The sequence below is a fragment of the Haplochromis burtoni genome, unplaced genomic scaffold (genome assembly GCF_018398535.1).
Source record: "Haplochromis burtoni strain Fernald_Lab_line unplaced genomic scaffold, NCSU_Asbu1 Contig_878, whole genome shotgun sequence".
NCBI classification, from domain to species: domain Eukaryota; kingdom Metazoa; phylum Chordata; class Actinopteri; order Cichliformes; family Cichlidae; genus Haplochromis; species Haplochromis burtoni.
Genome location: NW_024583239.1, coordinates 27,127 through 40,032, shown reverse-complemented (window position 1 = coordinate 40,032; position 12,906 = coordinate 27,127). Strand labels below are relative to the sequence as shown.

The window sequence follows — 12,906 nt, the reverse complement described above, 5'->3', positions numbered from 1 at the left end:
GTGTGTGTGTGTGTGTGTGTGTGTGTGTGTGTGTGTGTGTGTGTGTTCAATACAAATACCAATGTTAGTTACGATACTATCAATATTTTAATTGATCTGCCCGCCTCTAGTAAACAACATGCTTTATCTATTACAATAGCATGGCCTCATAATAGAAGAGTCAAGGTATTGCAGAATCCAGCTGCTAGAATTCTTTTACATCCATTGAAATTTCACTATGCTACCCCAGTACTGAAGTCACTTTATAAGTATAATATATGAAATGCACTATATAAATAAAATATCCATTGGACAGTCCTGCCCGCAGTTCAGACCTTTCACCAAGTCAAAACATTTTGTGCATCATGCAAAGAAAAGTCCTTGAAAGAGTCAAGAGTGTTAAGAAGATAGAATCTTATACTATGTCAGACAAAAATGGGACAACATTCTGCTCCCAAAAGTCCAATAACTGGAATTTTCAGTTCTTAGATTGATGGACCTTTAAGTGGGGACACTATACAGTGGTAAACATGGCCCTGTCTCAGCATTTGAGTTGCTGTCATCAAGTTCAGTTAATGGATCAAATGCACTGAAAAGGCTGTTTTGTTGGGATCAATAGAGGACAATTACTGTTGTTTTTTACATTTGCCCTGCCCTAGAAGAGGGCAGGGCAAATGTAAAAAAACAACAGTAATAGAACAGCAAGCATCTCGAGAAACCAGAGGATGAGGATGCTCATTAATCTCTGAAAGCCATGATGATAGCAGGTTTCTTCTTTCTGATCTTCTTCACAGGTAAGCTGATAATTCCATCTAGCTTCATAGAGCTGACTTATGGTGCTTTTAAAATGTAAGTAATCAACACTTTATTTTAATTTCATAAAAGTAAGTAGTAAGTATGTAGTTCAGTATGAAGTGTAATTGTGTAATATTATATCATGTGATTTCGCTACAAGAAGTAGCACTGTGTATAATGAATTAAGAAATGTGATGAAGTGAAATATTCCATGAGTAGGGTTTACTTTCTTTTTTTTTTTTTTTTTACCTCATCCTATAAGTTATATATTTTATAAACTCTAAAATGACAAATGTTACAACATTTAATGCAGTAGAGGTGTATGTTTCTAATCACTATTTAATGAAACATCCAGATTTCATTAATAAAGGGGAAGAAACTGACATATTCTTGTACTCTTTTCTGCCAGGTGGAAATGCTTTTACTGTAGAGCTACGCGATGATCAACAGATGCCCAATGACACCATTACTACAGGTACAGAAAGAGCACTTCAGAAGTTGTCAGGAATTATAAATATATGCATTTTAAATTAATCATCTAGCCAGTTAGCTTTTCTGTTTTACAAATGTATTCATTACTTCTTTTGACTATTTAGATTATATTATTAGATTATATTTATTGTTTATATTGTTAATTTAGTACTTTCTATAGTAAGAAACAGTATATATGTCATAAAGACAGTACATGTATATGAGAAACCTGTTTGTCACACACATATATTTCAGATCATCAAGCAAATACAACATTAACATTACACAACAATAACCAGAGTAACTACAAAATGCAGTTTTTAAATGATGATTTCAAGAGGGGTGTAAGTTATGGACAACCTACCTTTGTCCCACCCTCAGCAGCAAGAATTACAATCAAGCGTCAAGCAATCACTGTGGGGGAATTTTGGTTCACTCTTCTTTGCTGAGTTGTGTTAATTCAACCACACTGGGGTCTGATTTAAGTCTGGATTTGCAGTATGCAACTCCAAGTCTTCATTTTATTATTTGAGCCATTCAGAGAAGTACTTGTGTTTTGGATCAAATACTTCACAGTCCAAGTCTGGTGGCTAGAAATTCTCATTTTGGGTAGAAAAGAGAATTTATGGTTCTATTGATGATGACAAATAAAGCAGCAAAGCAGCCGCAGACTGTCACACTACCACCACCATGTTTCACTGTTTGTAAGATATTGTTGGAATAGGACCAGGTTTGTTCAGAGAACCTTTTTTCCCCTTGATGCATTTCTTATTTATTCAGGTTACTGATCAGAAACAAGTAAGTGTGACAAATGTGCAAAAAACTAAGAAATAAGATGGGAAATAAAGACTTTTTCATGGGATTCTACATACATACAGTTGTTATATACACTCATCATATGCAACAGTATCTATTTATTTATTCCAGGTGGAAATGCCTCTGGTTTATTGCCACAAGATGTTGATCAGCAGATATCCAACGGGACCTTTAACAGAGGTACAGGTCTATTTTTAAATACATGTGCAATAATTTGTTTTCTCTGCCAATTTATTTTTGATTCATTAAGCAGACTATCTGAAAATAAACTTCAGATAAATAAACTTCTATTTATAATTTTCCATATTTTGTTGTACATGACTATCAACAATGAAGGGTAATGTGCAGAGTGGTAATGATTAAGTTGATTACTAAAGCCAAGCTATTTCTTCCCCCCTAAGGACCTTGAGAAGCTGATTCATGCATTCATTACTTCGAGACTAGACTACTGTACCTCCCTTTATTTTATTTTGGCCTCCCACACTATTTCTTAACTGTTTGCAATTAGAATAGATAGAATAGAATGCCTTTATTGTCACTATACACTTGTACAATGAAAGACAGAGCATCTCCTTCTCAGTGCAAACATGCTCGGGGGTTCTGCAGCACTACATACATATGGACAGTATTAACAGAGAAAAAATATATGAAAATATACAAGCCAGTTTTAAAAAGCAATATGTAATAAACAGTGTTATGTATATACATTTGGGTTACATAGAGGATATGAACAACCAGGTGCCAGAATGAATGATCATATTACTCCAGTTTTTGCTAACTTACACTGGCTTCCTGTGAAATTTTGTATTGATTTTAAAATTCTTTTACTCACTTATAAAATTTTAAACTGTATGGCACCTAGCTATTTAACAGGACTTCTCCATTTGTGTAACCCAAAAAAAGCACTAAGATCCTCTAATCAGATGCTCTCAATGAAACCCGGGTCTAGCCTGAAAGCCAGAGGCGATCGTGCCTTTGCTATCGCTACACCTAGACTATGGAATAATCTCCCTGTTGCCATTCGTACTTCTGATACTATTCAGTCTTTCAAATCTTGCTTAAAGACTCATCTATTTACTTTGGCCTTGACTCAAGTTAGTTGATTATCATTTGGCAGGCTTCTATATTTGTCTTGTGTTGCTGTTGTCTCACTGTTGGTTCTTGCTCTTAATTTGTGAAGCACTTTGATCGACATTGTTGTTGTTTTTAAATGTGCTTTATAAATACATTTTGATTTTACTTTAACTTAAATTGTATGGATATCATCATCAGAGTGTCTTGATGATGTTTCAGAAAAAGAAGAGAACAATAATGGAAACTGTGGTTATAACGATGTTGTAAAGTTTCTAAACTTGAACAAAGGCAATGATAACTACACTCTGACAAGGCCTGTGAAAAACTACAATACTGTTACAGAGATATCACATCTAATGAAAGTTTTTGGGATCCTAGATATGGTAAGTAGTTTCTATTTTTGCTCATGAAGCATCATTCCCTTCTGCCAAACATTAATTCTTTACTCTAGTTATTTGCTATTATTAATGCTCTATACTTATAGTTATTATTATTAGTTAATACTGTTGTGGGTTGTCTTCAGGTTTTGGTCATCTGCTTGCACTCTGAAGTTTAATGATGAGAGATATACATTGCTATGTTTTTAGAGCCCTACAAATTTTGAATTTGTATTTTATACAAGGAAAGGTATTGTGTTTTACATAAGGATGGGTATCGTTTAGGTTTTATCCGATACCAGTGCCAAACCAGTACGTTGCCGGTGCTTAAACGGTGCTCGAACCGGTGCTTAAAGAATGGAGAACACAAACTTTGTCCAAAAACCTCTCATGTTCAGCTGTTTTGTAAAAAGATAACAATGTTAGCCTTTTCTGCAGCTATGGGGCATATATGGTATCACTCTTGGCTGGAAGCAGTGCTTAAACAATGGAAAAAACACAAACTTTGTCCAAAAACCTCTCATGTTTAACTGTTTTCCACTTTTTCTTTGGTCATTTTAGCCTTTTTGGCCAGGGTGAAGGGAGTATCTGCCATCAAACAAGAAGACAGCCACATGTAACTACGACGGTGTTTGCTAGTTCACCTTACATGCATTAATTTAATAACGTGGTTAGCCTACTCAATGTAAATTACACACGAACAACATTAAGCTACTCCCAGAGAAGAACGGCTGCTGCTGCCATCATCATCCGTCATCATTTCTGCTACACTGGCAGGGCTAGGGGCCAGGACTCTCCTCTTCGGGTTCTTGGGGGATGTTGCTAACTCCGGGTCCGATAACAGTCACCACACCCGCAGTATATGTGCTTGTCGTTCGTCGTCAGATTCGAGGTGTTACCTCCTTTGCACAGTATCACAGTATCACCTTAAAGCACTTGTTGCAGGCTGCTGAGTTTGCATCTTTTGCTGTGAAGTACAGCCAGACTTTTGACCGCTTCGCCTTGGGCATTTTTAATCTGTAGCTCTGCTCTAAAAGAACGTACGTACCTGGACCCGCCTACTATCCTTGCAAAGGTAAAATGATTGGCTGGAATCCAAAGTGCATGACATCTCAGGAAAAAAAGGACCGAAATAAAGCACCAAAATGTGCGCTGCTTTTCGGTCTGGTTACTACTGTTTATGTCAGAACCGATACTGGTACCCATCCCTAGTTTTACAGCACTTTTGTTAGCTACAGTTTGCTAATTGCATCGCTGGCAAGATATAAGATCCACTGTAAATAAAGAATTGTTATTTCCATCTGGAATAAAAATTATTTGGGTCTGTTTTTGGGACCTCTTCACCATTTCTGTGACCACATATGGAATACTCAGGCACCTAGTCTAATCTAGCGTCACCCTTGGTTTCTTTGCACACAGAAAGAAACCGAACAGCTCTTCATTTCTTATATTTGGGTATTTTTGGTAAGTTTTTCATTTGAAATACACAATTTCAAGCTATTGTTGAAATATGGATTTCATCTATTTTTCTTGCTTCCGTCCCTCCCTTCTCTTTTACAAAACCTTGTGTAGAGATGGAAAAATGAGCACATTTCTTGGAACCCAAAGGAATTCTGTGGACTTGAATCCATAACAATTCCTACTGAACTGTTATGGATGCCAGATTTAATTATCGAAGAAATGTAAGTTTAATATTAATATGCTTAATATTTATATTCTATCCGCACTCTTAGATGTAGAATAGGAGAATAGAATAAAATAATCCTTTAATTGTCCCACAAGGGGAAATTTGGTTGTATCAGCAGCAAAAAAAAAAAAACCCCAAAAACACACATATACAAAAAGAACAGGACATAGGACAGAAAATGCAATTTTTACATATTTACATCATGGACAATAGTTACCAGAGCAGAGCAGAGTACAGTACAGTTGTTAAAATTAGCGTACAGATAGTGTGCAAACAGAGCAGGATAGTGAAAGATGTTTAAATAGTTACGAATATTTAGAATAATTAGAAAAGTGCAGATTGTGTATTGTACCTGTGCATTAAAAAGTAGACATGTAACTTACAATAAGTTAGTGTATATATAGGCTGAGAAACAATAGCTTTTACTATTCCCCCCTAGGGCACGCTACAGTTGTAGCCACAGCTGCCCTAGGGCAGACTGACAGAGGCGAGGCTGCTATATCGCGCCATCGGCCCCTCTGGCCTGGTAGGTGAAGTGTCTTGCCCAAGGATACAGTGACTGAGACTGTCCGAGCCGGGGCTCGAACCGGCAACCTTCCGATTACAAGGCGAACTCCCAACTCTTGAGCCACGATCGCCCCGTGAATACAAAAGGACTCGGTCACTTGGTCGGAATGTATTCACATTCACAGACCCACCAACAGTTATGGTGATGCTGTAACATTGTTATTTCATGGAAAAAATATGAAAACTGTGCCTACACTTTGTGTTAAAAAAGAGGGGGAAACTGTTAGAAAAATTTTTTATTTATAAAATGTGCTGCTTGCTTTTGCTTTAATTTCATTTCTCATGGTCTATGATAGATGCTATGGAATTGCACTATACCTCGTGTAAAAATTTGTTTTTCATTTTCATTCAGGACAGAGAAGGATAGGGCTACTACAAACCCTTTTCTGACGATTTATTCAAATGGCAACGTCTCATTTAGGAATGATCATGTGGTAGTAAGCACCTGTAAGATGAATGTGTACAAATTCCCCTTTGACATTCAGAGCTGCAACCTCTCCTTCAAGTCAATGACACATACTCGTGAGTTCATAACAGATTTTGTTTTTCTTGGTCTCAGGAATAGACATCATCAGATACCACGGTATATTTTTCTTCCTTACTGATCTGATTACTGCATTTTCCCACTTCAGCTCGAGAAATAAATTTGAAAACACTGGAAAATGATAAAGTGATAACAACGTGGTCCAAAGACTTGATAGAAACACAGGATGAATGGGAGTTCCTCAACATTACAGTCAACAACCAAACCAGTGATTTGGACTCATTTCAATCTATGCTTGTTTACACTGTAAGTATTTTGAAAACATTTATCCACTTCAGCCACACAGCATCAAGCCAAACCATATTTCTAGTTCATTTGTCATGAAAACAAAGGTAATCCATTGTGTAGCTTTTTTCCCCCCGGCAGCTTTCAATGCCTAGGTTTCTTCACCACATTTATGATTACTGACACCTACTTCGGTTGCCGCGTTCTTAAGCTCCAACAAAGTAATCTTTGCCCTGTTGATAAAAAAAACTGCACTGGATACTGAATGTACCAAATGTTTATTTATTGCTGATTATTACTTTAATGATTATGGGAAGAAGTATATTGTCAGAAAAGCCATTGTGTTCTAATAGTATACTGCAGCAATTCTACAAAACCAACTAGATCAGTATCAAATAAAATGCTTATTATATGATTTTTTTTTAATCCAAAAATATTTTAATGTTATTGAACCTCTCCCAGATGGAGAGCAAACAGCTGGCAAATAATCTCATCCTCACAGAGGATGTGATCAAACAAGGTATTGTGCCAAAACGTGATTGTCTGCCAAAACATTAGTACAGGAATGTTGTTTGTAGCTCAAGAATCAATATAATTCATCAGAGATACATTTGATATTTGTTTCACATATTATAGGCCAACAAGTCATTAAATACAGGCAATCACGTTTTGACAGATGATCGCTTTTGGGCGCAACGATAGCCTGGTTTAGCCTGGTTAAGCTTTCAAAATAAACTCAAGATGTTGGGTTAGTTGTTAAATATGCCCAAGGCTAATCTAACAACTGGTCCCACAAGAAGACCAACCATATGGGAAATCATTTGATAAAGCTCAAGCAGGGAGTTCAACCAACAAGGAGCATTGTAACAAAAAGTGGGAGTAAACTTAGAGTGAATGGCCTGCAGGGTACAATCCATTTGACTAATCTGCTGTGAAGTTGGCTTTAGTTGCTGGACCAAAGCACCGAGAACTTGGTCATACTCACCTAACATGGCCCCATGACGGGTATATGGACTGTTGCCAAGTCTGCTGGGCCTGGAGATTGGCCGGGTTGTTCTATCATGGTTACTGGTGAAATAGACTAAGAGCTGGGTTTATTTACAGAGGGGCACATTGGGGCATAGGCAAGAGATACCAAGGGGCACCAAATGGGTGCTGGCAGCCAAGGAAAGTCTGTAAGAGAAGGAAATAAAGTGTTCTGGTGCCAACGTGGCTGCAGGAGTTGGTTACATCCATTCAAGATATTTGCAATTCCTCTAGATGCTCCGCAATGCATTTCAGCAGTGTCGCATAAAGCAAGTCTCACTTCATGTGGCTTAAATTACAATCCGGTCTAATTTTTATGGAAGCTGAAGAAGGGCAGGAAGCCAGTCATAGGGCATTGAGAATTTGGTGATTTTCAAAATAAAGGTGCTATACCCATGTATACTATACTATACTTTCTCTGGCTTTCTGAAACATTCTCAGTGTAATTTGAAGTTGTGATGAGGACAGAACAAAAGTCAGTGTCATAAGCATGAAGGTGATTTTTTTCACTCAGCGTTCTCTGCATTTGCATCTTTTCTCTGTGCACACTTGTTTTTCCTTATTTACTTTTTGTGCCTGCCTTAATAGTTAATGCAAAGTAGAAGGATGATTAACCACTTGACACATGATTTCACAGATTACCATGAAGAGGAGATCTGTCCTCTACATTGCCAATTTCATTCTGCCGATCCTCTTCTTCTTAATTCTGGACTTGGTCTCCTTCCTGATCTCAGATAGTGGGGGTGAGAAGCTCAGTTTCAAGGTGACTGTCCTGCTTGCTGTCACCGTGATGCAGCTTATACTCAATGACATTCTGCCGAGCTCTTCAAACAAGGTTCCACTTATAGGTAAAGAAGACGAGTTTATTTGATGGAAGACATTAGTTAATCACATTAACACAACCTACTCTCCTCAGCTCTCTACTGCGTTGGGGTTTTTACTCTGATGCTGCTCAGCCTCTTGGAAAGCATTTTAGTGATGCATCTGCTTGATAAAGACTCTGCTACACAAAACAACAAGACAGATGGTGACCAAAGCCTAAGTGAGTAGCACTTAAAACTTAAAATGCTGTTTTTACAGGTGAGCTTAATCATAACAGTTATTCTACTTTTGGATCTAAAAGATATCATGTATGCAAGTTTACATTTCTGGTTATGGTTTCAATTATGTTGCTTTTTGTGTTTAATATGTCATTCCAGGGATGAAGAAATGTTGTCACTGTGCACCTGTATATGATGCATCGCCTGATGAAACAGAATCTGTGACCAAAGAGGTGAGAATTAACACGTTTTTAAGAAGAAAAAAAACCATATAAAAAGTTGTCATGTTGCATGAAAGTTAAAATGTGTGTTTGCATATCAGTTAAACTATTATTCCAGTCACAATGGCAACAAATCAGTTTTTAAAAAGTACCAGCAGTCATTTCACCATACATGTACTGCAGGTAAAATATTAAGCACATCACCAATTTTCTAAGTAAATCTTTTTTTAAAGGTATTATTGATATGAAATTCTTCGCAGATGTTGGTAACAACCCATCCAATCTAAACTGTAGCTGCCCACAAATAAAGTTATATATTTCCTTAGAGATATGGTTATGTGTAAATTAATACTTAATTTATTTCTGTATATAATTTGCAAGCTTGTTCATTTCCTTCTTAAAAAACTAAATCTATACTTTTACAGGATAGCAGCAGCAAATTGATGGAGGCATCCCTTAATCTCAAACAAGTCTTAAATGAACTGGAAGAGAACGGGAAAACAATGAATCTGCTTGGCAGTAAAAGGAAAGACGTGAAGTCTGGCTACTGGACTAGAATAGCTAAAAGAATCAATAAGATGTTCTTAATTTTTTATATCACAACACTCACTGTGTTTTTGGGAACTATGTTTTCATTGTGGAACAGTGAAAACTACTAGGGCTGAAGTAAAAAGCAAACAAAAAAAATGAAGTGATTAAGATCAACATGAACTTATTTTTAATGTGTTCACCCTTGCTGTTCTTTCCCATTGGTCCAAATAAAACCCGTTCTATTAAGGTGCAGGTTGATGATGGTTCACAGTAATTTACTTTAAAACCAGTCAGAAGTGTTTAAAGAGGATATGAAACACGACACATATAAAGACTAATTTACGGATGGAGCCCTACTCTCAAAAACTGAAAGGGATGTAACAGTGTCTGTGAAGCTGGATTTAAGAAATAAGTGCTTAAAGTTTTAAAAGGATGTTTAGCACCATCTTCTGTCAGCATGGGGTGTTATGTCACCAGGTCGGTCGGTTGGTTGGTTGCAGCAAATACACTTACATTAGTTTATCTTAGCTAACTAGTGACAGAATTGATAACTTGGAGGAAAATAAGGATACTAAACTTAAAAATCAGTTTAAGGGGATCAGTTTCAGGCTGCAAGAAACCAAGGATATACTGTCCACTTTGACTGTCTTTGTCTCTAGCAGTATTTGGCCCCTTGTTATTTGACTAGTTGCACTGAAAAGGGAAAATCCAGTGGTTAGCTGTAATGTAACTAACAGCTAGCAGATACTGCATGTTAGCTGCAATGTAATATCAGGTCCTTAAGCTTCTTAGTCATTAGTTTTAGTTTGTATTCTGTTTTTGGTTGGTGTTAGAGTTGTTCTTTATATTTGATTCTTTTCTTTAGTTTAGTCTAGCCTCTCTAGTATTCCCTCCCATCTTATTATCTACTCTATCTCTGTCTTAGGTATTAATGTTGTGTTATTTACATTTAATCCTGCTGGCTTGCCTTTAAAGTCTGTTTTTTTTAGCTCCCTTTAAATAAGGTTTATAACATATTTACACAATGGGTGAAGTTAAGACAGTCTAACACGTTGTTTGTGTTGTCTGGTATGCAGTGGAATGGTGAATTAACTTCTCCACTTCTTTTAAAGATTTTCTTTAAGCTCAGTTAAACTTTGTATTCGTTCGGACAGGAACTTGAGCAATGTCTGCCTATAATGGAATATTTCATTTCATTAATTTTGACACCAATTACTGATCTATGTACATGTTTGACAAGTAATAAACGAAATGCTAATGTTCTGCCAATTCTAACTAATGAATATATTTAAAGTGTATTGGAAGTGTAGATCTTTTATGACTTGTGTCAAATATGGTAAATGGACTGGATCATAAATAGTACTTTCCTACTATACCTGAGCAATCAAAGTGCTTTATACAACTTGCCTTATTTAGGCAAAAGAGAAGGCAACTTGGGGTTAGGATATTTAGCATGGAGCAGCCCTGGATCGAACCACCAATCTTCCAACTAGTAGATGCTCTACCTCCTGCGCTACATTAGCCACGCTTGCTTATTTCTGGCAACATCAAGCATTGTAGCTCATGTTTCCTGTAAATCTATTTGCTTCCTAGATACTTTGTGTATTAGCATGAAATAATCAGTCCTGTCATCTGCTTCTAAAAATGTAAAAAATAAATAAATAAACTTCTCCTTTCTCTGTATGTTTCTTGCACAACTAACACATCTTTCCAGCAAATTTAAAATTACCGATGAGACTGTCATGTTAAAGTGGCTAGCTTCATCTATAAAATTAACATATTTACAGACTAGTCCAAACTTTTGATGTCTATAACTAACCCCACTTCAAGGCAACTATTTAAATTGTTAAAAGTTGTCTAAGGTTTAAATCTGGGGGTGGGGACACTTGGGGGGCATTGGGCTGGAGGCTGGCTATACCCTGGACAGGTATCCAATCTGACATCAATTTGTAGTATGACCTGATTAAATATCATGCATTCCCCTCCAATACTTTCCAATCATATGAAGCTGCGTCACTATCATCTACAAGGGCATTTTACACCTCACACATGGCTTATGTAATGCTTCAGTTCATGAAGAACAGTCTCTGCAACACCACTGAGTCCGTAATCCTCAGATATAGTATAACCACATCCATCCTACACTCCTACTCCTACAAAGCACTTCAGCTGAGTCAAGTGCATCCTTTAAATCACATAGAGGTGGAAGAGGAAGAGGTTTCTTTATTACAAGTCTCCAGAGGGAGAACTGTGGTGTTGTCTGCAAAAGAAATCTATACACCCACATATCTCTCACATGGTCTCTATCTCTCTCTCTCTCACACACACACACACACACACACACACACACACACACACACACACACACACACCACCTACCATTTGTCGCTGCAGTGCTCTCCAGTCTTCCCACTGAATAAAAATCAAGGATGACAGGGTAAGGGTTCAACTTCCAGTTTTATGGTGGTCCAGAAATAATGACAATAATCAGCTCCTACCAATGTCCACCCTCCTAGTGAGAGTGCTTTAACTTTTAACTTAAAACACACCCACTGGGAGGAGTCTTGTGACCTAGGGGTGGAGCAATACAAAAAGGAAAGGGCAAAACAACCACACACTCATGTGGGGTTTTTTTTAATTATCAGGTGACTTTTTTTTTCATTATGTCTCAATACATAGCACTTTACTGTGCAAATAGGCTGCACATAACTGTATGAACACAAATCAGTATAAATACATGTGACTATGTCATTTAGATCCCTGATGACAACCAGCGTTCCAGTGTTTTTAATGAGAAAAAAATGAAAGCATGGAAATTGCTTCATTGTTTTAATGTCATGAATTTAATCTCCGACACAGCATGTGTGATATGATTTCTGAAGAAATGGAAATGGAGCAAAGACAGTCAGAAGAGACCTATTATGAACCACACTCATTATATTGCAGAAGTAATCACTGAAATGAAACCATTGATTGATTTTTTGGTGGTTTTCATATTGATATTTCCTTTGCCAAATATTTTGTGTGTTTCTTTTGCTTATAAAACCAATGAGTGTTCAAGGTGTCAAGAACACATACAACCAGATACCACAATATACATATATTCCTTCCTGATCTGCTCAGTTATTTTTGCATTCCTGTTTACATGTAGGAATATGATAGTGAGAGCATCTCCTCATTAACATGTCAGTCACTAATAGTGTCAACTATTTTGGCTTCAGTCAGTCTATAGTTGTTTACACTGTAAGTATTCCTGGAAATGTCATTGTCCGTGTTCTACCTACTTTACTGTAGATGCAAAACCTAATTGCATACCTTAACATCCATTCAGCATGGTTGCACTACTCACAACTCTGAATGTACGAATGTGTACTGTTCCTATTAGGGTCAGACTACACTGTCACATAATAATTCTTTCTTTTAACATAAATGTATTTGTTTGGCTTTTTTCTAGTGCAAGGAAAACACAATTTTCATGCCTGATTTTTTTTAAAGCACTGATAGTTTAATGGATAAAAATGAATGCTGACATTGGAACAGCAGTACGTAATGA

The 12,906-nt window shown here is 36.9% G+C and overlaps 1 protein-coding gene across 1 annotated transcript; it reads left to right on the top strand.

Moving 5' to 3' along the window:
* Window positions 1-691: 691 nt before the first annotated feature.
* Window positions 692-11,024, top strand: LOC102310756 (5-hydroxytryptamine receptor 3A). Its single transcript, XM_014330573.2, has 12 exons — window positions 692-773; window positions 1,184-1,249; window positions 2,173-2,241; window positions 3,355-3,518; window positions 4,932-4,976; window positions 5,085-5,194; window positions 6,119-6,288; window positions 6,399-6,556; window positions 8,199-8,409; window positions 8,478-8,603; window positions 8,761-8,834; window positions 9,248-11,024. The coding sequence occupies exons 1-12, from the start codon at window positions 734-736 to the stop codon at window positions 9,479-9,481; spliced, it is 1,467 nt and encodes a 488-aa protein (XP_014186059.2). The 5' UTR covers window positions 692-733; the 3' UTR covers window positions 9,482-11,024.
* The last annotated feature ends 1,882 nt before the right edge of the window (window positions 11,025-12,906 follow it).